Genomic DNA, 27972 nt, shown 5'->3' on the forward strand with positions numbered 1-27972 from the left:
CTTACCATCTGTATGCTTAGGCTACAGTTCGCGCCTAACAGACTTTCAAGAACAACCTAGTCTCCTGACAGGCATTGCAGCTGGGCACAGAAAATGTCATCGCCGGACGTTAACAAAGCCTTGAAGATAGCTTCGGGTGCCCTGGCCACTCTAGGTTTGCTGAACTATGTGTACCCATACTGGGGTCATGATTGGCGCACCATCAGATTTGGTGGGCGGTTTAAGGCAGCCATAAACAGTCTAATGGAACGAAAGCACTATGTAGTCGACATGTTCATGGAGCAAGCAAAGAAGCAGCCAGACAAAGCATATGTTATATACAACAACACAATATACACCTACGGGGACATCGACCGCATGTCCAATAAGTTTGCAAACTTTGCTCGCCGACAGGGACTCAAGCGTGGAGACACCGTTGCCATGTTTATGTACAACGAACCGGCGTATTTATGGATGTTCTTTGGCTTTGAAAAGTTGGGAATACGTTCCACCTTCATCAACTACAACCTGCGTGGTGAATCCATCATAAACTGTCTTGAGGTCACAGGAGCCAAGCTACTAGTGGTAGGACAAGGTGAGAATTAAACTGTGGGGTTTCCATTTAAATTAAATCGTTATTTACCATTACTGCTGAGTTACCTCACAAATATCAATTAATTTTGTATGCAGACTTTGTCCTTCTGCAGTAAACGCATTATGTTGGTTAAAATTAGTAAAGACTTCTGAGCTGCTTGTTGCCCTTCACCTTGAAACTCATACGACAACTGTACGGCACAGTCTCTGACACAATTAGGGACTGGTCAATTTCTTCGGCCTGGGGGGCGGTGGATTATTTTTTGCCGACGTCAAAAAGTGGCTGACCCCCCTATTCCAACTTTCGAAAACAGGCTGACCCCCCCTATTCCAGCTTTCCAAAATATTAGTGCGTGTTGCTTTCTAACACTGCATTCTCATAAAGGAAACAGAAAAGTATCAGGAACTTGACATGCTTTTCATATGAACTGCAGATTTCATAATGATCAATACACATTGCAAAAAAGCCTTTCAATTTACAGACATCAAGATATATCCGACATAATATCTCTGATATATTAATTTACTGCGCCCGAAGGGCGTGCCGAAAAATATTAAACATCCAGATATCTCCAATATATATACATATCTGATATATGAAAGTCATGTAGCGGAAGGGCATGCTGAAAAATATTGTTTAATATTTTAAAGATATGCGCCAAAAGGGCGCCCCGAAAAATTTTAAACATACAAGAATATATATATATATATATATATATATATATATATATATATATATATATATATATATATATATATATATATAGTATTTATATATGTCTGATATATTAAAGTTTTGCACAAGTATGGGGCTCTGAAAAAATGTGTTACTATTATTAAAGTTATGCGCCCGAAGGGCGCGCCGAAAAATGCAACGGAATGATGAAATTTGTGGCCGGCACAGTGCATTTTTAGCAAGTATGAGCCATCGCGAAATTCAAAAACACAATGACCCCCCCCATAGGGGATTTCGAATACATGGTGACCTCCCCTACCGCCAAAGTCAAAAACAGGGTGACCCCCATGAATCCACCGCCCCCCCCCAGACCGAAGAAACTGACCAGTCCCTTACTGCATGTATGATGCCGCTCGGGTAATGTAGGTCGTCACTAGATTTCCAAACTTCCGGAGATATTGTGCAGTACGTAAGCTAAAACATAAATCACGGCAACTGAACACACTATCTGCAACTTTAATTCCATGCATCCCCGCAATTGTCAGACGGTTCACCAACTGACAACGACAACAAAAGTGAAGAACGACGGCCTCCTTGAAGTAAAATACCCATTAGGCCATATAAAGGAAGTTCATTGTTTGCCGTCCTTGGAGTTTTGCAAAACCCACCAGCATGACAGCCCTGCGCCCACATGGAACTTGACGGGATGCAAACCGTCGATTTGTCCTGAAACGACGTTCTGCACTCCGTCTATTAGTTATGCATAGTTTACTTTATTACTTCTCGAGGGTCTATGTTAAATGGAAGGTGTGCTTGGCACCTTTTGGTCATCTTAGCAAACCATCAGCCGTTCCAATTATATGATTTCCGTCAGACAACGCAATTGTCGTCGACCACTGTCAACCTAATTACATATTTACGACATCACGTGGCTGTAGGTTGACATGAATCTCTGTGTAGGAATGGGAATGTATCTGTTGTTTTTGTGTGTCTTCTGGTGTCAAGAATTCGTTTGCGGTCATATCTCTGGCCCTGGAAAATGACTAGATCAAGATATGTTACTTCTTGTGTCAAACTTTCATATGAAAACTTCAAATGTCGGGTGTAGTTTATAAATTTTGGCAATGAATTCGACTAGCTCATGTTGTGTTTCTTAAAGGATCATGAAAATGTCGTACTGAATCTGTACCAGAGAGCTATTCGTGTCTGGCTCTGTTCGATGATTTTCCTTTCTATTTCGTAGAATTATAATGTCGGCTATTTCTTGGGATGATGGGGAGCCAATTAAGTATCCGCAGATTTGTTAATAGTTCCCTTTGAGTAAGAGTGTTAGCATAGATAACATATGCTACGTCATGAGCATTAATTCATTTTCGCGATGGTTTCATTTATCGTGTCTAAAACCGGGGTCGAATATATGCATGGTCACCCATTAATTCAGTATCTTTCAACATGTCAAACAATACAAGTAATATCTCGTATCAAATAAAATTCATGAAAAATTTGACTGTTTCTTCGTTCGTTTGTTTGGTTTTTTTATTTGTGCGACATCTTAACAAAAGGCTATTTGTGAATGGCAATAGCTTGCTAATTTTTGATTGAGGTGGATCATATTTGTAGCAACACTGAACATGGTATTTTTAATCTTGCTAAATATATAGATCAATAAGATACCAAAGTTTTCATGATCGTGAACATTTTCATGCGAATGACGTTGCTAATATGCACATTAAATGAACCGACACAAAATTTGGGATATATACAAGTACCTCGCAAAAGTAGACAAGAAGACGACACTTGTTTCACATATTGTTTATACAAAAACATGCGAGTAACAATAGACATTTGCAGCTTTTGGTAAGGTTATTGCTAATCTGCATATTCGATGATATTTTGAAGGTATATTTTTTATGATTAATTTGTCGATGATGACCGACCCACATTTGATGAAACTTTGTGCATATAAATTGAATGGCTGCTGGGATGTTGATTATATATAATTGCGTTAATGAACTCTGGAGGTGTCTATAGTTTTCTCGTATCAGCATGCCGTTGTTCGCAACGTTGATATTTAAGAACTAACATAATGATCAATATGCGTTCGAGGCTCCCGTGGAAGCTAACGTCATGGTAAGATGAAAGGCAAATGTTTTGCTAAAACCAGTCTTACTAAAACCAGTGCAAAATTATGGCGAGAATATATACAGATAGGAGTAATTTTTTTCAAAAGTGTAATAAAAGATTACACATAACAATATTACTCGTTACCCTCAAGAAGGGCTGAACATAACGCTTTAAATCATTAAGTTGACATTTGATTTAATTCCTAAACATGTCATCTGTAATGTAACGAGGGCTTTATTTGGTAATGAGTTGCTACGCTGGACAAAAAACATTGTATATTACCAGTTCTGGCCAATCTACAGCTCGTATATAACACAAGTGATACAATTGGTCACAGGACGTTCGCTCTCACTTGTCAAACATATTTACACATTGATTCAGCGATGAAACATAAGGAAATGGACCAATCGTAGACAGCCTTGCAAAACAGCTGCGACTAGTACTAGTATTTGAAGTGAAAGGTCATCCACCCGTTGTGCGGCCTAAATCCATTGCAACTAACGATCTTTGTTTCTTTAATTTCAGAGGATGAGAATTTACGTGCTGTTTGGGACATCTAAAACTCATTGACTGCCGCAAAAATCGACGTATGGAGTTGTCATGGCGATAATCAAGGCTTCGTAAGGAACGTCAAAGAGGAAATTTTGGAAACATCTGATCAACCAATATCAAAAGATGAAAGAATGGACATTTCTGAGGACGAGATCTCTGTCTACATTTTTACCTCTGGCACAACAGGTATATTTCAGATATACATATTTGAAAACAAATACCTACCGAACTGTTACGTTCAACATTGCGGTATCGCCCTTTTGACCATAAAAGACCTTGGCATGAAGAAATAGTTGAAATTTTTCAATGTTCTTTAAGGTAAAGTGCGCCTCAGGTACAGAAAATTGTACCCTCCAAATTTCATTAAGCTTATATTCATTTGGTGTACCACTTGTAAGGCTCATTTTTAAGCTATTCAACAGTTTTCACTGACTTGGTTTTGTTAAAATCTGTAAATTTACTTTCTCCCATAGAGATAACGAAAGGGTGGCGGCCAACGCAAATTTAATATGTATATTTTTAGATTGAGTAAATATTTGAGTCTTTCACTTTGAAGGCGCAAACTGCCTTAAGAATCTAAAGTCACTCACCTCTGTTGGGTTAATTGCCCCATCCGTTTCTATTCCATTAACCCTAAAAATTTGATTCCATTTATCGGGTAGTTACGAAACAGAACAATAGTTATAGAAACCACCGGATAGAAAGCTCAGTTTCTCTCTAACAGGTCACCCTAAGGCAGTCCCAGTTTCTCAATTAAAGATGGTGCAGGTCGGCCTGATGCTCATGAACGTCGACTTACAGCACATTGATCGCTTCTACGTTTGTCTTCCTCTATACCATGGTACTGCGTGGCTCGGAATTATCACAGCTATCCATCGAGGTATTGTTTACGATTTAACATGTCCTCCTATGAGTTCTTTGCTCAATTTGCAGAAAAGTATGTATATTAAGGGAGCGTTCAGTTATTGCGTCCGGGGATGGGCCGGCAAAATCCAGGGTGGTCACCTCAAATTTGAAAACTGCAAAGGGGGTCATGTATTTTTCAAACAGCTTAGAGGGGGTCACTTAATTTTCATAAGTGTCCGTCATGTCAAAAAGCAGTTTCAGTGTTCAGAAAAATTCTGGAAGATAAAAATGATTCGCTGCATGATTTCATTCTCTGAAGTCATTTAACTGTAAATCTGAACAAAAGTATAATTATCTGTCACATGAAAATCATGCCTTGGCAACTCTGAGGCTTGTCTTATTGTAAATCTAGCTCACTGAGGGCAATGACAATTCCTATTACTTACATATTAGAGATATAGCAAATTTTGTCATGGAAAATATTTAACAGTTACCTGTAGGCTACTGGTACCATGAAAAGTAAAATTATACTTTAGGTGAAATTCCAATATCATAATTGTTGTCCAAATCTAAACTTTCAAATACATTGTACCCTATTTGAATCAAGTACATTTTTATCAATTGTCAAACACCTATAAAAGCAGAGATTAAGTTAGTTTACCATTGTAAAAAAATATTCATAGTTTTCTCATAGACTCCGTATGTATAGTGAATCAACATTTCGGTGAAATTCCAAAATCCAATTTCTTGCATACACATCAACTTTTAACCATCCCAGTCTAACTAAGTACTTTAAAATGAATTATCAAAAGTCTCTGAATACACAAATTTAGCTAGCTTTGTATTGCAAAAAAAGTATTCATAGTTTCCTCATAGACAACCATGTATAGTGAATCAAAATTTCGATGAAATTCTAAAATCCAATTTCAGGCTAACACTTCCATTTGCTACTACCCTAGTCTAATCAAGTATATTAAAATGAATTATTAAACATCTATAAATAGACAGATTTAGTTTGTTTTTTATAGGGGAAAAATTATTTATAGTTCCCTCATAGACTCCCATGTATTGTGGATGAACATTTTCAGTGAATTTCCAAAATCAGATTTCTTGTACGCATAATATGCACCTTTAATCATCATATTATCAAGTACAATTATGTTAATTATCAAACATCTGTATATGCACAAGTATAGCAAGTTTTTCATAGGAACAAAATTATTCACAATTTTATCATAGACTCCCATGTGTATAGTGGTTGAACATTTTTGGTGAAATTCTAATGTCAATTTTTTGTACACATAAAAGTTTTAACAACCCTATTTCAATTAAGTACATTTATGTCAATTATTAAATGTCTATAAATGCATAGATATTGCTAGTCATGTATTGAAAAATAACAACTAAGTTTTCTCATAGACAACCACATCAACATTGTAAACAGCTGATTATCAATTAAATCCAAATATCAAAATTTTGTACACACGCTTGCGCAAAAATATGGAGATCCACCTATAATTTCTGCCCAATCCCTTGAAGGGGTAATTTCAAAATTATAGCAAATCAGAAGGGGAACATTTGAACATTAACCCCATATGAGTTTGTAAGGGGTCATTTGAAAAACCTGAGTATTTTTTTTTATTCTATTGCCACCCCCTCCAGAGGTGTTTATGTGTGCCGCTTTACTCTTAAGCAATGGGGAGGTCATGAAATTTTTGTCTTTTTAAAAGGGGGGCTCATCAATTTTTGGGGGCAATGGGTAGGGGGTTCACTTATTTTGACTGATGCGCAGGAAGAATTTGCCGGCCCGCCCCCGGCCGTAATTACTGAACAATCCCTAATGTCGGCCTGCCTGTCTGTCTTTTTTGCTGTTCTTTTTCAAACCCTATGTATGTATGTATGTATGTATGTATGTATGTATGTATGTATGTATTTATGTATGTATGTATGTATGTATGTATGTATGTATGTATGTATGTATGTATGTATGTATGTATGTTTGTAGTATGTATGTATGTGTGTGTGTGTGTATGTATGTATGTATGTATGTATGTATGTATGTATGTATGTATGTATGTATGTATGTATGTATGTATGTATGTATCTATGTATTCGCTAGCTGACATATCCATACATAATTACCACTAAACCGTCATGATTCAAATGCACAGAGCGAGGAAATAGGGCGAGAAGAGAGAACAAGAAAAAAAGGCTAAAAAAAAACAAGGTTCAATAGCAGTACTCTTTATTCTTTCTTATATTTTAATCGGACATCCATGAGCCCCCGTGATTCGGGTACACTTTCGAAGCATTCACCTTCGATATATATCCCTATGATATAAATTAATTATAAATGAACATTCACAACTATTTGTTAAATGCAGCTCAGAAATCTGATGCAATTCAGCAGATGCATTTTTACATAAGGACTAATGACAGAAAGTCGTTAAATTTGCATAGGAACTAATAATGAGCATACTCATCAAACTGTCAGCATAATTCAACCTAAGAATAATCAATGTACCTAAGAAAACTAATGAATAGAGTGTTTTCAGCTAATTATATATATGGCTTAATTACAGATATTAAAATTAAATATGCAAAGAATCAAATAATAAGTATGTCACGCTCAGCATGTCGAGATCTTAATGTGACCAACATACCTCAGAGTTGCATTGATGCTTGTTGTTGTAGCCTAATATACAAGTTTTCGTTGAAGATGCAAATGAATCACATATAAGGCATATAACCAAAGTTTTGCAAAGCCAGACTATGTAATAGAACAGTCTGAGTGCCAGCAAAGTAACATCACATTCGGTTATTATTAATTCCACAGCTTGCACAAATGCATTCATAATGCAAATTGCCATTTTAATTATTTAGGCAACGCGAATTGAAATAAATTATAACATGTATCATTATTAATATTCAAGTAAGATTGTGTCTACACAAAACGATTTTATTTTTTCCTCTCCAGGACTGACTGTAATTCTTGCAAAGAAATTTTCAGTTCACAATTTTTGGGATGATTGTCGACGTCACAGCGCTGACGCCTTCATGTATGTCGGTGAACTGTGTCGGTATCTATTAACTTTGCCCGAGGTAAGGTATTAAGTAAAGGTACAGTTTGCGCGTATGTCATAGTTGTGACAATCAATCAGTATATCTAACTAGTGTTGCTCAGTGGACATTGCTATATTAGTCCGATAATTGGGTACAAGGTTCACGGTAATAGAGTTCATAATGATTCGTCGATCGGTGACAGCATTTTACTTCAAAATCTCCCTAAAAGAGACTATTAGAAATCGTCTATTTTACCATCTGTTTAAATCTTTGTGTTCCTGTATCAATTTTCCAAACCTTCTCGGTAAAGTTCATCGATCATAATCATCTGATTTACAGGATACATCTCATCGACCTTCTCTTAACTGTTGTGAACGATAACTAGTCCTGAAATTTCCATGATTTTCACGGCGATAGACATCGCGTCTTCATGTTGCCAACATTGTTTGTGCATGAAGTCGCAAAGCACTCAATTTATAGTTTTAGGAATAATGGTCGGAGCAAGAAAGTAACAAACCAACTGCGTTATTATTAATGACGACATGGCAACTATGTTTCAATGATAATTTCTGGTTACCCTTGTTTCTGAAAAGTGTTTCGTGGTCTTCTTAACTGTTCAACTTACAGCTGGAAGGTTGCAAAATGTGGTTTCACAAAGCGCATGCGTCAAAACTTACAATGACTTTTTTCCGTCGATACAGATTTGCCATCATCGCTACCTCGTTGCTGCTTTGCGCCTACTGCCACAATTGCCATCAAAGTAATATATAAAAAATGAACCCTCGAGTTTCCAAGGGTACGATTAGAAATTTCGATTGTCAGGTTTCTTTTTTTCGATGACTTCGTCCCATCTAACGTGATATTGCTTTATGAAACTGGCATACTTTCACTATGTATGAAGGGCACATACCGCAAGTGCGTTTATATTTCACACAAGTTATGACGCCTAAGTTTGATGCCGTTGGACTTTGCATTCTGATTCACATATAGATGCTTCTTATTTATTTTCAATTTGTTTTTGTTATCGTACAAATTTTAGAAGTTACAATTTCAATTAAAGAAATGCAATATTGAACTGTGTGCACTGTTCAAATGGACGCAAAACACAAATACTTTGTTTTGTCTGCACGTGCGTATTTTTTTCTGGAGAAAAAATCGGAAACTTTTCTTTTAGAAATGTCAATCGTTGAAGATACTATGTTTCAAAACAAAGCCATGACTTTCATGGCAATCAAATTTTCCGTACAGTTGTCATATAACAACCATTGACGCGTGTAATGAAGTAAAATCGCATCGTCTTGCAGTTTACAGTAACAGAATTAAGCAGGTTGTATAAGAAAACATTCAAATAATAAAATGTGTATTTTAACCGCTAACCCGCCCTTTTTTTCGAGTTTCTAGTGCACACAAAACAAGGAATTACTTACTATGAATATACTGAGATAGTATGTTGTATACCGTATACGGTAGTCAAAAAAGTTGTAGCGGCCGCTCCCGAAACGAGTATTTGGACTAACGTATGTAGCCTACATGTATTTGGAATGGAATTGAATCTCTATATACCTACGAGTTGGACAAGAGCGCACATCCTGTCTTTACATAGGCGCGGCTATTTTGACTACTTTGTCACGCATTATGTGATATAATAAATGTCATCTACCACAATGTCTAGTACCCGAAAATGGACTTTGCTGACAAGGGAAGCTCTCGTTTAAAAGACAGTGGGACATTTGCTTCAAAATGATTATTTTTGATCACTTTTACAAGCCGGGTTTTGCTATTGCTGTGCGCCACCATTTTGAAACAAGCAAACTCTCGCGAGACTTAGGGGCCGTGTATGATATATAATTAACACACGCACACAGTAAACGCAGCTTCTGTGTTTAGGGGGAGGGAGTTTGGCTGTATTTCGATTACCGTGCGCAAAAATTGCATTAGGCCTACAAGTTTTGCTATCGAAACATCTTGCTACACGTTTTTCTGTATCGAAAAATATCGCGCTATATTGTTTGGCGTGTACGAAGCCAGTACGGCACCGACGCTACACCAGCATTCTTCTGATATACTTGTGATGATCAGTGCACGAGTAAAATTTTCATATACCTACATTAACGTGCCTGTATGGGAGAAAGCGCCCTCAGATCCGTTTTTTTTTCGTTCGTATCACGCCCCAGCCTGGTGCCCAAATATGGGCAATTGCGTGCATTTCTGAACTACCTCGATTCTGGTTGCTACGCGAGTTGCTATCCGCAAACTTTCCATTCGTACACAGATCGTAGTTTCGCATGGCGACATTGGAGCCGCGACGGTGACATCGGCTTATATTTTCTAAATTCTAGTGAAATCCTGTGTATACTAAGTGCGTGCCAGTTCAGTATGAATTACAATAAATTGACATCACGCTTTTGTCCTTCTTACACCCCGATTTCCGCCTGGATCTCTGTTCGTAGTACGGCCTTTGCGGCCCTGGTCGTACGGGCCCTCGCGCGCTCGGGCCCTTCCGCCGTACGACCTCGGGCCGCAAAAGCCGTATCAGGGCCATAAAGATTTTTTTGGATACACAGTTTCATTTTATTCTATTGGTTGCGTCATTGTTGAGTTGGCGCTGAACAGGAATTGATTTTAGAGGGGTATGGGGACGGTCGGTAGAGTATGCATGATTTCATAGCGACATAATTACCGAATTTGTTTGCTGCAGATACAGAATGAGACTTGGTTGAATTTTCGCACTTCCAAACTTTCGTTTGGGGGAGGGGAGGGAGTTGAGGCCAAACGCACATAGTTTCGTTTACCGTGCGCATGTTTTCAATTATCCATGGCCCCTTATATAGGTCGATGCGATTCGAACTGCTTACTCACGTGGGAATTCAAAATCGGCTGCGGAGAGCCATCAGCGGTTCGAACATTTGTTTTTTGTCCCTGGCCTCTGTTACACTCCTAGTCTGATTTATCTGTGTACTTTGCCCGTCATGATTGATTTTCGTCGGTCAACTTGATTGCTGAGCAGTTTCAAGTTAAATTACTGAAAACTATTAATTGCTATTTTTAAAAATATATTTAACAGCTCTCCTCCCTCTACAGCACTTTGGCAAAAAATCTGCAGTGAACATCGTGATTGCATGATGGGAATGATAAAATCATCAATGTCAATACCTCACCCTGCGCTCGCTCTCAGTTCAGACCTGTTACATATTTTATTAAGTTATACAGTATTCAGCTTGTCAACTCAACCTTTACATGTGTAGACTACTTAGAGCATATTACCCAATATTGCATGTTCCTGTGTTGTATAGCACTAATGACACAAATGCAGATACGACGCAAGGAATAGTCGATTTTGAGTAATACCCTTTTTATCATTTACCCATGCCCAGAATTTTGTAAATAATAGGTAAACCCTAAACTTTTAAGGCCCTACGTTTATTTCACCATGGGCATGAATATAGAAGTATTTCTGTAAACATGCTCCATTCTTAAACTGTATGAAGAAGTCAACAACAAAGTCTCCATATGTAAATGAGCAGCAAGAGAAAATATACCGAGATTCAAAATAGCCTAACGGGAAGAGCTTTTTATGGTGCAATATGTTCTTACAATCGTTACCGATCAAAAACTTTACCCTGCTATAAATCTCTCCTGATTTCGATTGCGCTCTGTCGTCGTACAGAGCGGCGGAGAGAGGCGGCCGTTTCATGTGTTTACACTTGGAGTTGCGATGTCTACTGGTGTATATCAATCCTCTATTCCGTGAAAACTTGCAAAACATATACCTTGCTATATGTCAAATAGATGTGAATTGATGATTCAAAATGTATGTCCCAACGGCTGTCAACTTTGCTGACGCGATTGTCAAAGTTTTAGCAGATGGTGTATTATTTTACTAGGTTCAGTGTATCATTTTTACCAGTATAGGCTACGGAATGTGCGATCACTACTATATAGCTCCTATCAAAATCTGAGATGTCCGCTACGTTTATTGAACCAGTTGGGCGCGCGGGACTAAAATACATGTAAGTCCTAGTTTGTAATGTTTAAATTTGCGTGCAGCAGAGATTGTAGGGGCGCGCCGGGCGCGCGGCGCGGTCAACGACTTCGGCTGGTCCCCGCCTCTGCTCAGTGACAAGCACAAAGAGGCAGGTAACGGGAAACCGCCATGTATCGAATTAAAAAATGTGATTGGTTGAACCATGGCGCGCTGTCATTGGCTGTTCGATTTTACTTCGAAGTAAAGCTAATATTATCACAGTTTCATTATGCGAACGTGGCTAGAATTTAACCAAGGATTTAATTACCATTCTTACAAGTTTTGAAATATTGGTAGTCACCAGACTAGACTAAAAAGCACGCGATAAAAATTGGCTGTAGACCAGTACGCGCGCACCCGGAGTATGTCATGTGGTTGCAAACCTGTCACACGAGTACAAGTAGGACGTACGCCCTCTATGGTCACCTCTCTCGTCCGAAAATGTTATGCAGAGTTGCATTGAACTTTATACAAGTATTACTGGTGAGACGTCGCGTGTTTTGCCTGAAAAATGTCAATAATTTTTCTGTTTTGGTAGAGTAATGGGGTGTGAATTTATAAGAATCTTTTTTTCTCTCTGATGGTGAAACAAGACAGGAACAACAGTGACACAGGATCATGTTTTACTTTCCAAGATTTTATTCATTTCAACAATTCAAGATTACAACAAGTAACAACACAATCTTACATAATCAAACTTTCTAACGTCAACAAAGGATGAAGAGTGAATAAAATTAACGTTTTCCTGTGGTAAAAATCTTACTTAGGGAGTCGTCATTATTTACAACCTTGGGGGAAGTCGGGGGAATTTCATGGTATTCTGAAATTTTGAGTAAACCCCCTGCCAACCCCTATGCATTTGAGTAACCCAGTCTCTAACACAGAAATTTTGACTGATCCCCCCCCCCCACTTAGACCATAAAATACCAAGACATGTATTTGTAACATTTACAAAACAACAGCAATAGTACAGACCTTTCATATCCTGCTAGAATATCATCGGTTACCTCATGACAGCTGAAAAAGATGAAACCGGCAAAAGGAAATTCAAAGTCACAATAAAATGTAGATACAAAAGCTCATGCTGTAACCACTATCCAACCATATAGTGTTGTTTACTTTGAATGGGTATCATGACAAGGTTTTCACTAAGATATCTGACAGGGCAGAATTTGAAAGTACAGGAGAACAGTCAGGGGGCTAGGGGGCAGTGTCAGAGGAGTTGTACCCTCTCGTGTTGAAAATTTGAGAGATTGATGTGTGCAACAATGCAGTCTGGTGCAATATGAGAAATGTTATCAATTTGTGTAAAACTGTTAGAACACCCCACAGGGGGAAAGTGTGAGAGGCGTGTCCCCTCTGACACGTTGGAAATTTTGAGAAATTAATGAGTTCAATGATGCAATCTGGTGCAATATTAGGTGTTTTCTATTTGTTTTTACTAAGTAAAACTGTTAGAACACCCCAGGGGGAGAGGAAGTGACAGGGGGTCCCATTAGGAATTTTGAGAAATTGATGAAATGGTACAATCTGAGAGGTATTTCAATTCATTTTGTACCAAAAATTGAGCAACCCCCTTCTTTCTCTCCAATTTTGAAAACCCCCTTGTAGCTAATAATTTTTTTGAGTGACTACCCTCACATTCCTCTGAAACCCCCCCCCCAGGCCCTTATGTTAAATTACTCTAAAAGACCCATAACAATATTCTTGATGGCCTTAGAACTAAATTTGTGAACAACATGTACAGTAAAAGTGGTCAACTTTGATGCAGTCTTGCCGATGCATTTTTATGGGGTTTGAACTCACAATATCTACAATAGTACAATACTAATTCGCCTAGCTTAGCAGTCAGTTAAAACCCCTACAAATAGATGTTTCAACTAGCAGCGGCCTGGTGGCTCATGTAGCTGTACTGTGATAATATTCAAGAGAATCCATAGGATAGCTAGGTGTGTGCCTCCATCAGGCAAAACAACATTTGGCAATAATAGCAATAATAATAAAAATATCAATTTCTGCAAGTCATTTAAAAATATACCACCAAGGGCACAGTATTGCTCCTATCTGACAAACAAAAAGAGGTATTCCTATTTCCACTTATTCACTCAAAATGCTATTGTGTTTGCAAAGAGTTTGAACTTTCAATTTTCGTAGGCAGAATTCCCTTTTAACAGCCACTTTTCAATTTTGTAGATCAACAGTAAAAATTTGATGGTCCTTGCTTGAAATGTTAAGATCTACTCAGAGTTAAGTTATACACAGATGAGCCAAGAATACAATGTGCAATATACACATAAAATAAACTGGTGAGAAGGAAACTTACAACAGCTCAATTAACTTTCAAATGTTGGACGTCAGAGAAAAATTGAAAGATTTCAATAACTTCCTAGTTGTACGAGTAGTATGTGTAACATTAAATGTGAAAACTTCTTGGTTTCAGATAAAAATGTGCAACTATATTTTGACAATTACTGCAAGCAAAATATATTGTAAGTCAACATTGTCTACTGCAAGTTCAAAGTTGTAATCAAAAGCAGGCAACCACTGGTAATTGGTCGATGATAACTGATAAATTTGAACCTTGGAGGAGTAAATATATGCAGTGTACTGATTAAAAAACAATATGGTGTCAGAGGGATAGGTCGTCAACATTAATATCGTTGTTTATTCTGTTTGTGTGGTGAAGTGACCTGATATTACCATTCATCACGCATCTTATTCAATCTACACATGATTTCACTCGGCTGCCTTCATCTTTGTGAAGATTTACTTAATTAAGTGATACCATGACAGGTTTTTTGGTTATGTAACAAAATGATTGGAACTGATACAAATAAACTGGAGTCTGTTTTAATGGTATGGTGCATCTTGCCATATGCCTTCTTGTGGATTGAAATCGCTCATCAGTGTATGGGGTTTCCTCCATGAAATATTTGCTAAAGATGATCCACTACATAAAACATAGCCTCATAACTTTTTCTAAATCATATTTCACTACAAATTGGCACCAAATAAACCTACATTATTTTCAGTGTCTTCGACATTGATTTACAAGGTATTCAGGGTTGGAATAGGTCATTCAAGCTTGCAGACTAATATACTGGCTCCAAAATGATTTGGCTTAGGTAGTCTCCAGGGATTTTCACAAGAAAATGCAAAGCTATCAGATAAACATCAATTAGACAAAAGCACTTTTTGATCAAAATTGACAAAAATTGCTCCAAAAATACAAAATTTTGCATTTTCTCACTGTATAAAAATATCTGACTTGAGTCATCCTAAGGACCTGTATACTAAATATCAAAGTGTCTGACAAGGAGTTTTGAAGAAAAAATAGATCTACAATGACAAAATAATCTCAAAAATACAAAGTTGCTAGCTGTAACATCGCAGCGGTACTTGTGGCATGTATCGAATGCGCTCGGGTTATTGGAGGTCATCGCCACAGTATGAACCCAATGACCCGATCGCGTTCGATATGCCACAAGTACCGCTGCGATATCACAGCTACAAAGTTGCATATCTTGGCACGATTTTACAAAATCTTATTGCTGTCATCCTAAGGGACATGTATAATCAATATTAATGTGTCTGACCAGAACTTTTGAATGATATTTTTTGTTAAATATGACAATAATTGCCTTAAAATTTAAGTTTTAAAATATTTCATAACAATATGGACAAATGTCAATACGGTTATCCCTGCAGAACAGTATATTTAGATTTCTGTGGCAATACTAGAGTTTATTTGCTTCTTCAAGCATAACCATTCTTTTCCTTGACATAAGGTAAACTTCAGCCTCCTCCAACAACACAATTGTGATGTAGTCTACAACAAACCTGAGTGAGAAAAATAGAAATATAGATATACTATTACATTGTATATTTCTTTCACCCATTAAAACCTGTGTTTTCAACAGACATGCCATAAACCTTCAAAAGACACAGTTTATGTTTTACTTTGCATATAAAAAATGATATCAGTCTTGCAATGGTTATATATAAGTGGAGCTGACAACAGTTGCCCTAAATGGGCAGTGACACATATGATTTGAATAAAATATCACTTTTAACATGGTCGTCATTTCCTTCTTTTGGCAGGTTACATCTGAACATATTTTATAGTACATGATCCTCATACAAATTAAAATGCCTCTTATTCAAAATATAAGAACTTTTTTGCCAATCAAAAAAGGTTTTGTTCAACAACATTAAAAAAAAATACCGCAATTATACGGTGTCGCTCAAATTTGATCAGAATTGGTACATACCAGTATGGGTACCAAAGATCAACAATAAATGTTGTTTCTATCTGTTCAGTGCAGGAAAATTCTACGTTGATGTTATGACAATGATTTCTGCACAGTACAACCAGAAAAACAACAAGAAATATTTAAACCAGAAAAACAAGAATGACAAAAGTAATTAAGGTCTGAAACTTTAGGTACTGGAGGTCAACTTTAGCAACATGCATAGCAGAAAGGCAGCTAGCCCCCCTTAGTTTGACCACAGACGGTCTTCCTCCCCTCTACTGACGGTCTTCCTCCCCTCTACTGCATATGGTTTGAGCAGGTCTGTTAATATGTAACAGTTCAATGACAATGACAGGAAATGACTCAAGTCAGTGGAGTAAGCCTGTTTCAAGCCTGTTTCAGAATTTCGCTTTTTCTTACCTCATTTGCACATTTTTGACACTGATGTGTTCATTTGAACAAATTCACATCTCAACCCCTACATCTACCTGTACACCAAATACTGAGACGGTAGCTTTGGCAGTATGGGAGCCTTTGTGTGTGACGGACATACATCCGCACATACCCACAAATATACAGACATAGACGCCACTTAGACTCATCATATAAGCTCTTTTTGGTATTTATATATAAACCAAATATGAGCTAAAAATAATGTGAAAATTTAAGAAAGTTTGACCAAGTCAGTATGAAGTTAAATTGTTTGGATTTCTTGAAAATGGAAGAATAGTGAAGCCAGGAAATTGGGTGATTTGCGAACATTTGCAAAAATTAACATTTCTTTATCAAGCAACCTACGGCTTCTTGACAACCTTAAAGATGAACCCAAATAATAATATTCTAATTTAGGGTTAACAATTTCATTAAATTAAATGAATGTCTACAAAAAAGTGATTTGGGTGCAAAATACCCTGTGTTGGGTGCAGCGCCCCTTAATTAGCAAGTTTTATACCACTGCAAATTCTCTGTGCAACCAGGTGACACATTTTGACTCAGCATGATTTAACAGCAGATTCCTGCATAAAATTTTGATTTAAAAACTTGAATCACTTTGTAATAGCATAAAAAGAGCAAAACCAAGGAGAAACTTAGATGACAAAGCCTTATAAGGGAAAGAGAGATGTACCACATGACTCCGTGCAACCAGGTGACACATTGTGACTCAGCATGTTCAAACGCAGATCCTGCATAACATTTTGATAAGACAAGTTAAATCAGTTAGTGATACCATACAAAGATGAAAACAATGAGAAAAGATGTAGCACAGTAAGAGAGATGCACCGGAGTCTCCATGCAACCAGGTTACAAATTGTTACTCAGCATGTTCAAAACGTGCATCCAGGTGACACATTGTGACGCAGTATGCTCGAAATGCAGATCCTGCAAAAAAATTTAATTAGACAAGTTAAATATGTTAAAGACAGCATAGAAAGATAAAAACCAATGAGAAAACTTAGCAGTCACAGCCTTGTTATTGTAAGAGAGATGAACCGGAGTCTACGTGCAACCAGGTGACACATTGTGACTCAACATGTTCTAAACGCAGATCCTGAATAAAATTTCGATTAGACAAATGAAATCAGTTAGTGATAGCATACAAAGATGAAAACCAATGAGAAAACTTAGAAGTCACAGCCTTAGCAGAGTTAGCTGTGGGTCCATAGCTGTGGTGTTTTCGGACGGGATTCCTGCCTTTTACGGGCTGGTTTTGACTTTTTACGATTTTAACCCCGCCACCACAGCTATGGGAAAATGCGTAGAAAAGCGTCCATGTTACGCCCGACAGCACCCTTATCGCAGCTTTGTTCGGCGATATTTCGAAAAGTTTCAATCCAAATTACAAATTGCCAACACTCATCGACAACTTGGTTATTAGGGACTCACCACGACCAGAAATCTGCTTAAAATTCACTGAAATATCGCCGTTTTTCTAGCTTCAACCGACATGACTACCCGGAGACCGCCATTTTGCTGGCGTAAAACTGTTGTTCGAGGCCCTCTCTGCAGAACGTCACTACAGTGACGTAGCGGTGACCTCTCAACTTATAAAAACAACTGAGAGATTACAGCCGGCATCCGCGCCGCATAAACAATCACAGGTCCCAGGACTGAACTATATTTTCCCCGAGTTAAAGTTTGATTTCAGTTATGTGAGACTGGCAATGTCCAGAGGACAAACGATGGTCATCGATATCACACGAGGCAAGTTTTGCTCGTCTTGGAATCACGCTAGTCTGGGGTGCGTTCGATTATCTTCCTCGAGGCGCCCTTGGGCGGCCCGGGGCGACCCAGTTTCTGTTCGATTATCGTGTGACGTCATTGTCGGGGTACCTCGGGGGAGATTTCACCGCCCCTGCTCGTCGAGTCGGGGAAGTGTGGGGCACTGTATACAAATATGGCGGACGACAAACAGACAACACTAGTGCTCATGGAGAAAAATCGCCCTATGGTTGGTACAGTTAATCAAAGCAATTGACGTGACATTGTGAAGTTGTTGAAAATAGACAGGGTAAAAAAATAGCTAATCTGTGGCGAAATATTTGATTTCCGCTGTATTGTTGTTGTCGTCTGACATTTTGTTCCCCGGTAACGTTCGATTTTCCACTTCCCCGGGGAGTCCACGTCACTTAGGGCTCCCCGAGGATCATAATCGAACGCAGCCCAGGTTCTCTGCCCCCTTTTCGTGAGTGTAGCGCAGCCAGCAGTAGAAAGGGGGCAGGGAACCAGACTAGCAATCAGCAGGCGGCAGAAGTTGCAACTGAAAAATGACCTGAGGGCAGCGCTGCCCTTAGGGCAGTTCAGAGCAGAGTAGACAAATGCACAACATCCAATGACGTCACTGAGGAACTGTATGTCTGCCCTGAGGGCAGCTCAGATATATTGCTGCCCTCAGGGCAGATTGGCAGATAGGATAGGAAATGTATGTCTGCCCTGAGGGCAGCTGCCCTCAGGGCAGATCAGTAGATATACACTATGCAATACTTATTGGTGCTCCAGATTGGTAGATATACACTATGCAATACTTTAAGGATAGGATATATAAATATGTCTGCCCTGAGGGCAGCTCAGATATATTGCTGCCCTCAGGGCAGATTGATAGATATGCACTATGCAATACTTTAAGAGGATAGGAAATGTATGTCTAACCTGAGGGCAGACATACATTTCCTATCCTTAAAGTATTGCATAGTGTATATCTACCAATCTGCCCTGAGGGCAGCAATAGGCTATATCTGAGCTACCCTCAGGGCAGACATACATTTCCTATACTATCTGCCAATCTGCCCTGAGGGCAGCAATATATCTGAGCTGCCCTCACGGCAGACACACATTTCCTATGCCACACATCATTGCATGATTGTATATCTATTAATCTGCAATTTACAGAGCTGCCCTCAGGGCAGACATACATTTCCTATCTGCCAATCTGCCCTGAGGGCAGCAATATATCTAAGCTGCCCTCAGGACAGATAAGTTCCTCAGTGACGTCATTGAATGTTGTGCACATGTTTCCTCTGCTCTGAGCTGCCCTTAGGGCAGAGCTGCCCTCAGGTCATTTTTCACGCTCGATTCTGAATCAACAACTGGCTGAAAACATTCTGCACATGCGCAAATCTCAAAAAAAGAAAGACAACCTTGTAAACAGTGAGAAACCCCGATGGAATTCTGTCATTTCTTTCGTAAGTTACATATTTTTGAAAATCGCTCTCAGAAATTGGTGATTTTCCGAAGTTTTCTGGGCATTTTTTCTGTCCTTTTTAGAGGACCTGGAGAAGATGAACGAGATTTTTTATGTGGAAAACGCTAATTTTCCCAGTGACCTGAATACATCACCTAATATTTCCACCCACAACCAAGTCGCGAACGCGACTGTAAATGTATGGGACGGCTTTTTATGCACAGCCTATTTTCCGTCTTTTGACAAATAGGATTGGCTTGTTTGACCTAGAAAATAGAGGAGGTGAGCGGTGATAGACCCTCTGAAGAGAAGCATATCTCAATGCTGACACGTCTATGCCGTGTGTGTGGCACACAAGACCTAAAAAAGCCTGCAAATGTCAACTTATATGCCAATGAACTCATGAAGGTGTGCCAGTGCCACCACAATGTTGATCACGTCCGTCCAGGCCTTTCCGACACCCCCCACCCTTGGCAGTACGTACGAACGCGTACGGCAAATCGGCGGCATACAACCACAAAATTACATCTGAAAACTGTTTTACGCTGCACATTTCGATGACCCTCTGCGGGGAAGTAGTTGTCCGACTGCTGCAGTCTTTTTGAGGCTTTCCATTTGTTCTCTATTCCCTTTATCAATCGGACAACGTGAAATGTTTTGCCGTCGCTAGCCATTATTGTTTACGTATTGATTTTGAAATTCGCTGGATATTGCGGGGTCAAGTAAGGTCGTAAGCCATGTGCGCATGAGCTCCAAATTTACCCAGCAGCCTCGGCGAAAAATTATACGGCCAAGGGATCTATGGGGAAAGTTGTTTGTGTAAAAGTCACCAAGATTGAACGATATATGGGTATGGGTTTATGATAAATTGCTACTGTCAGATGGTGAATTTCGGTCCGGACTAGAATTCTATTGTATAAAAGTGTATTTTTTCACATAAATACGCTGTGATGACATACAAACGTTAACAAGAGGTTGTTAGTATGGCAGAACAAGAAATGGCGTTACTCATCGCATTTCCCTTCATTTTAACTCAGACACCAAATGATAAGAATCATTCCGTACGAATGGCAATCGGCAATGGTCTCCGCCCGGATATATGGACTAAATTTCAGCAGCGATTCCGCATTCCAAGGATCACTGAATTTTACGGTGCCACTGATGGAACCTTCTTAGGAAAGAACACGGACAACAAAATCGGTGCTGTGGGAAAATTTTCCCCTCTAACGAAAGTAAGTACAGCCAAATTAACGTAGATACATGAGTGCCCGGCGTAGCATACATTGTGGTTATTTTTAATATTTTGAAAAAAGTTCTTTAATATACTTAATAACACGACTAATTATCGCACAAGTACGATTTACGCTCTGCTCTAAGTTTCAGTGTCTTTACCTAAATTTGTCGGTGTTAAGAACCATATCATTTCTTGCAGTGTGGTCCGTTTACGTCGTGTTGGATCTGCTGGAATCAGAATTGATCAGCAGCAATTTTGCTGCAAGTTGCACTTTCTGTGTCAAGAAACGTTGCACATTCAGTCCCTAGGGATATCATCAACGCAAGTCTCTGTACGTTTCAAATTGCATAATACAATGGTGTTTGTGTTATCTTCTTTGCAGCGACTGCTTGGCTTCCACCTGGTCAAATACAATTTTGAAACTGCTGAACCAATCAGAGGAAGAGACGGGAGATGCATAGCTGTCGGGATAGGTATGGACACAAATCAACGGCCGAATAAGTTCTCATGAATATACAACTATAATGCTGTGTTAGCTTCAGACAAATTAATAACTTCTTTAATAACAATCATCAGGGAAAGGTAATTTATGACGAAAATCCAAGATATCAGGACTACGTCTGGAGAACAGACAGAATAAACACTGCTCATGAGACAAAAGCGAAACAGAGTACTAGTGTCGCCACAGACACTACGCCTGTTTCCTTTGCTGCTAAGGTACACAATTAAAAAATCTCTGCCTCTAATATTTGTATGGTTTCCTGAATATTTATTCTATTTTGTGGCACAGATGCATTTTTTGGAATGTCAAACTTTTACAAACTTTTTTGGTCTACCACTTTTAGCTGCTCATTTTAAAGCCCTCGGTGAAGTTCTCACCTGCTTATTTTTGTGAGAATCTAAATTTTCTTAGCCCGTTAGAGTAAACAAAGGGATTGCAGTTGTTTTGAATTTCAAGTTTCGTTAAATAGTGGATAGTCTATTTTTCAGTATCGTATTTTGCACTGAGACAACGGATTTTCATTGCTTTTTCCAAAAGGGAATGGTATGTTTCCCTGAGAAAATCGTAGTAAGACAATACGTTTTGAAATAAATATCGGAGCTTTGTATAAACATTCTGTATTTTCAGTTTAAATGGGCAAATTAAGGGCAAAAGCCCATTAGGCGTAGGCCTATGGGCCCTGTTTTATAAGTCTGAGAATTTCTTCTTCTTCTTCTTCTTCTTCTTCTTCTTCATCCGCCATTTTCATTCACCTTTGATCTGAAAAATTGCTGCAGGATAAAGGCCAATCAAGTTGAAAGCTTGCATGTGCCATGCTAGGTGTATGCACTTTTAAGTTTGCGAAAAAATTGTGAAGGGACAATTAGTAATATGATTTGGTGGCTTTATTGAAATTTACGAAAATTCTACAATGATGAAATAATATTCAAACATCTTCTTCTCCTGAACAAATCGACCATTTGAGCTTAATTTTTCCAAAAGGATCAATAATGCAAGAAGTCGTTTGGTTTCGTCCTCCTATTGTCATTCACGAAATACCTGCAGTAACCATAAAATAACATCATGAAACCTCTTTAAGTACAATCAAAAGACCATGCCAATCTAAGTTGAAATGTCAGCACTATTTATTTAGTAGCATATTAACCAGTGTAGTGCAACATTTCTCAACATATGGTTTGGATGACTTTTGACCTATTTTCACATATCTCAACAACTACAAGAGACAGAGATTTGTTACTTAATTGACCAGTACGGGATGCAATTTTTTGACACGATGACCTTGTGCAACTTTGGCCTACTTTCATGTATCTTTATCAAATGCAGGGACTACAAGGTAGATGTTAGTACGATATTGACGAATATTATACCACAATTTCTCCAAGAGTCTTTGGATGACTGGTTGAAATTTCACCAAATTTCATATGTATTAGTAATGAAAATGTTTAAGGTTAAAATTTTTGAAATCGTCGACCGATTTATCCCTAATGTGCTGCAGCTGATGATGATGATGATGATGATGCTTATGATGACGACAATGATTGTAGTTATTGTTGTTATGATGCTGTTGTGGTCATTATTTTTGTTGTTGTTGTTGTTGTTGCTGTTGTTGTGTTGTGTTGTGTGGTGGTGGTGATGGTTTGTTATGACGTGTTGTTGTAGATATTGTTTTAGTTGTTGCTGTTATTGTCATTATTGTAGTATTTCTCTTCCAGGTGAGGTAGGGCTGTTACTGAGCCCCGTAGTTGGTAAATATCTAGGTTACAGTAGGAACGAAGAAGCGACCCAAAAAAAGCTTGTCAAGAATGCTTTCAAAGATGGTGATGTTTACTGCAATATGGGTGATCTCATGCGCCTGGATAAGAATTACTACCTTTACTTTGTTGATAGAATTGGTGACACTTTCAGGTAAAATTGCAAATTTGCTAAGTCTCACAAGCCATAAAACACAGTTAAAATTTAGGCTCCACTATTTTCAGAGCATCATTACACCTCACACACCTATTTTATTTCATTTTTCCATGGCGTCTTTCCTTACATGCGCTTCAGGTATGTCGAAACAGTGAACGTTTCGTCTAAAGACACATAAACTAGAGAGATTTTTGGCATCCCAAGCATTTTATCAGGGCCGTTATTTAGTTTATACTTACTTTCGTTGAAGATGAAAATTTTCCTACAGGACAAATCTCGTTGTCCGTCTTCATTCTGTAGAAAGTCCCAGTATATTTTTCAAAAGTTGAGAATGATGTATTGAAAGCATATCAGAGTAATATTTAATAGTTGATATTTTGCTAAAAAATTCAAGAATTGAATTACAGTTCTCGTTTGCATGAAGGTGGAAAGGAGAAAATGTTGCGACAACGGAAGTAGCAGAAATTATTGGAAAGAATCCGAACATTAAAGAGGTGAATGTCTACGGAGTGAAAATACTTGGTAAGTATCTTTAGAGTGCTTTATTATTAGACAGAGTTGCAAATATATTTAATGTGTCAGTATCCCCTTATTATACTTCAAAAATAAAGAACTTATTACTATGATAATGTCCTTTCATGAGTAGAGTTACCGTGGACTGAAAGGAGGATCCATAGTAACATTTTATACATATTTAATACAGTTTGCTCATTGTTGATTTAGTGGACTAGACTTTCGAGATTGTGCAAATCTCACAAGGTGAGACTTTTTTATGTTTTTGAGAGATGCATACTTCGTACACGATGACATTAAACATACAAGGTCAGACAGCCAAACATATGTCAGCTTATTCTAATACATTCAGGTTTGGTGAACAAAGGACAATTCGTACAATATTATTAATATCACATTGTACAAGGCTATTGGCGTTTATTAATCAGATTTGATATGACCTATTGGACGTTTTGGTTATTTACATTGATAAAACAGTGTATTTTTTCCTTTTTAAGCCTGGAAATTCAAGGTATCAACGCATCTTCGTATCACTTTCTTTTATACAACTTGTTTTGATATTCGTTCAGAGAAAACTATAAACTTTAAAATCTTAATGCATAATCATATTCATGTTTTAAAGGACACGATGGCCGAGCTGGTATGGCTGCTCTGGTCCTGGAGAATGAAGAAACCTTTGACCTCAAAGAATTTTATAACTACGTTACATCTTCGCTACCAAAGTATGCTTGTCCAAAATTCCTGCGCATAATGGAGCAGCTGGAAACTACTGGCACTTTCAAGTACAAGAAAGGGGATCTTGTTGAAGAAGCATTCAACCCAAACGAGGTCAAGGAGAAGATGTATTATATTGATGATTCTGGTAGAACATACAAAAACTTGAACAAAGCTGCTTATTTGCATATTTTGGCAGGGAAAGCCAAGCTGTAAGGCGAAATTTAGAAGATTATTATTAAGTTAGCAACGAATAACATATCGTTTATTTCCAACTTTGCACGAGCAAATTTAGTGACCAGCATTGCGCATAGAGTTTATCATTAACCTTTAAGCTACTTTTGAAAGCAGGGATACCCAAGTTTATAAAGTAATTGTTGAAATTCTGCCTTCTCTCACTCATTTGCAACTTTTATCGTTATTCAAACAATCTGAATTGAGTCAATTCGAGCCTCTTTTACACATTAGTAAAACCACATTTAAGTGGAACAAAAGCAATATATATTTTTTATTTATATATTTCCAAACCAATGCCTGTCGAAAGTCAACTAATAACAGCATTCCAGGTAAATTCCTCTCTCTTGTACAGTGTATAATGTCAATGAGACAGATAGCTTTCCCTATGTAACTATTCTGGCATATCAATATTTTAATGGTTAATGTGATTCAATTACAGTGGTTCGTTTTGAACCGTTTACAATACGAAAACTAAACATACTGTCTAAATAGAGGAGTTGCCAACTCTGTCAGGTGTAATTATTGCCTTGGCAGTTATATCGGTCAATAATAAGGGAAAAAAACTCTGCGAAAGTGAAATCATCAAATTGTCGGGAAAGGGTTACGAGTAGTCAAAACAACACTACACATCCACGCACTTCCCTCTCAGAACGCATCATTTGTGAGCGTTATTTGTACGGATCTGGTGATGTTGTATTGGCTACATATGAACTCCTTCCAGACAAATGCTTCAACTTTCGCATGGTGAATCTTTTGTAATCGACTGATAGTACCTCTAAAAGATAGTTACACTTGACTGTCTTGGCAACTTTCTCAACTTAGACAGTATGTCTACTTTCTATATTGCCATATGTTCAACGCAAACCACTGAACCTTTGGCGCAAGTTTGCTATCAATATCAGTTAAGGGAATTTTTGGCGCCAGTGCTCAATATTGGAATGATCTTAATTCCTTTTGTGAGTCTCCATGAATAAGGTCAAGCAGAGTTATAGGTTGGGCCATATCCGTGCTTCCGTTCACACAGATACCTCAGACAAGCCTGAGCCAATTCCTTTCAAATTTGGTACAAGGATAATACACTATGGCATACATATGAACGTCCATTAACTTGAATGTTGCATGCATAATTAGTGTTTATTTGCATAATTTATGATTTTTGATGAAAAGCTCTAATTTGGAGCTGTAATAGCACATAATGATATATGTCAATATTGTGTCAATTCATACTAATTTGCATAGTTGATGAATTTTGTAATAAGGGTGATATGTCTCATAAATACTGTAGCAACTTTGATGAAACTTGATACAGATCTTGAGAACATTGTCCTACATTGGTGTACAAAGACACTTTGCAGTATTATTTGAATTAATTGCTAATTTGCATATTGAATGAGCCTTCACAATTAGTGTGCTATGTCCAGAAATTTCTCCACCAAATTTGATGAACAGTGATACAGATGTTTATCTCTTAGTACTGTAATACTGTGTCTAGGTATAAAAAAGTATCAATGCAATTAATTGCTAAGTTGCATATTGGATGAACTTTCATAATTAGATTGAATGTTTCATCACATTTGATGGATTGTGCTACAGATGTTGATCTTCCAGTTATGTAAGGGCATGCAAAGATGTAGCATTGTCATGTCAATTAACTGCTGATTTCTTTAGTTAATGAGTTTTCGTACTTAGACTATTAATTCATGAAACAGTATATTAAATTTTATGAAACTTGGTACAGATGTTGAGCTGATATTGCTTCAACAGTGAATAAAGACGTTTATCAGTGTCATTTTAATTTATTTCTAATTTGCATATTTAATGATCTTTCCGTATTAGAGTGATATGTCCAGAAATACTGCATCATATTTGATGAATCTCGGTACAGATGTTGATCTCACAGTGGTGTAATACAATTAAATGACACTTAGCAGTCTCCTTTAAATCATTTGCAAATTTGCATAGATAGTAAATTTTATTTTTACGGTGAATGTCCACAATTACTTCATCAAATTTGTATAAAATGTGGTAGTACTGGTGTTAATCTGTCAGTGTTATAATAGGATGCAAAAATGTTTGGCAAATTCTGTCGATTAATTACTGACCTATTTAATAACCTTTTTGTAATTAGGGTGGCAGCCCAGATTGCTGTTATGTTTTCACCGCCATGGAACTCACTTCCGGTCATTAGTCCCCGTTTGTATCGCAGTATTTTTAATCAATGACCCAATTAATCAACAGGACTCTATCCTCTACTAAAGTACACATTAACAAGGGGGGACTGTGTCATCAACAATGACTGGTCTCTTCAACGTAATGATACTTTGGTTTTCCGTTTCACTCAATGACATGCAATTTTCGACTATGAAAAGGGCAAATTGCATTCAAAACGTTACGATAAAATTCAATAGTAAATCCGTCATATTTACTATCATACCCTACCTTAAGGGTTGCTATTACCTTTCACACTCACCCATAATAATTAGCCTTTCACATTTTGTGTACGTCAATTTTAAAATATTGGGAATGTTTCTATCTGAGAGATCAAAAAACATGCACAACGATTTTAATGTTTTTTCTTTCAAAGTACAAATTCTCATAAAATTTTTATGTTCTTTGGACATTGTTATTGGTAAGAATATTGTACTTTCGACAATTTGCTTTTCCTTGTATTAGTAGTTTTTCTATTCTCAAGAGAGAAAATATGTTTGCATTTTCTGTCAGCTCTCGTACCATATGATTTTTGAACGAACGATCACCCCTAAATTTGTTTGTTACTCTAGATGTTTTTGATATTCCATTTTTAATTTTTTGTCATATTTGACTTGGTTTTCTTCAGTTTGCCTTTCAAACAATAATGTATCCATTTCATTCAATTCTTTCTCCAACATGGATTTATTTTTTCTTTCTTTCTCACGAGTTTATGTTTCCAATAAGACATTGTAAATTTTGAGAATTTCCATTATCACCAGATCAGTAATTATTCTTCAATCATCGGGTTAGGTGAAATAAGCTTACACCCAATTTGAAATATTGGTTACATGTTTTTACAATAAATTTAATCTTCCAACAAACCA

The 27972-nt window shown here is 37.7% G+C and overlaps 2 protein-coding genes across 2 annotated transcripts; both read left to right on the plus strand.

Annotated features, from left to right (window-relative positions):
- Positions 1 to 18: 18 nt before the first annotated feature.
- On the plus strand, positions 19 to 27969 carry LOC139119371 (long-chain fatty acid transport protein 6-like). The gene is made up of 9 exons (XM_070683159.1): positions 19 to 574; positions 3899 to 4111; positions 4650 to 4805; positions 7749 to 7873; positions 20828 to 21022; positions 21407 to 21497; positions 23239 to 23431; positions 23859 to 23956; positions 24570 to 27969. The coding sequence occupies exons 2-9, from the start codon at positions 4057 to 4059 to the stop codon at positions 24875 to 24877; spliced, it is 1221 nt and encodes a 406-aa protein (XP_070539260.1). The 5' UTR covers positions 19 to 574; positions 3899 to 4056; the 3' UTR covers positions 24878 to 27969.
- On the plus strand, positions 94 to 585 carry LOC139118171 (long-chain fatty acid transport protein 6-like). The gene has a single exon (XM_070681465.1). The coding sequence runs from the start codon at positions 94 to 96 to the stop codon at positions 583 to 585; it is 492 nt and encodes a 163-aa protein (XP_070537566.1).
- Positions 27970 to 27972: the final 3 nt, after the last annotated feature.

This window comes from Ptychodera flava, chromosome 19, assembly GCF_041260155.1.
Source record: "Ptychodera flava strain L36383 chromosome 19, AS_Pfla_20210202, whole genome shotgun sequence".
NCBI lineage: Eukaryota > Metazoa > Hemichordata > Enteropneusta > Ptychoderidae > Ptychodera > Ptychodera flava.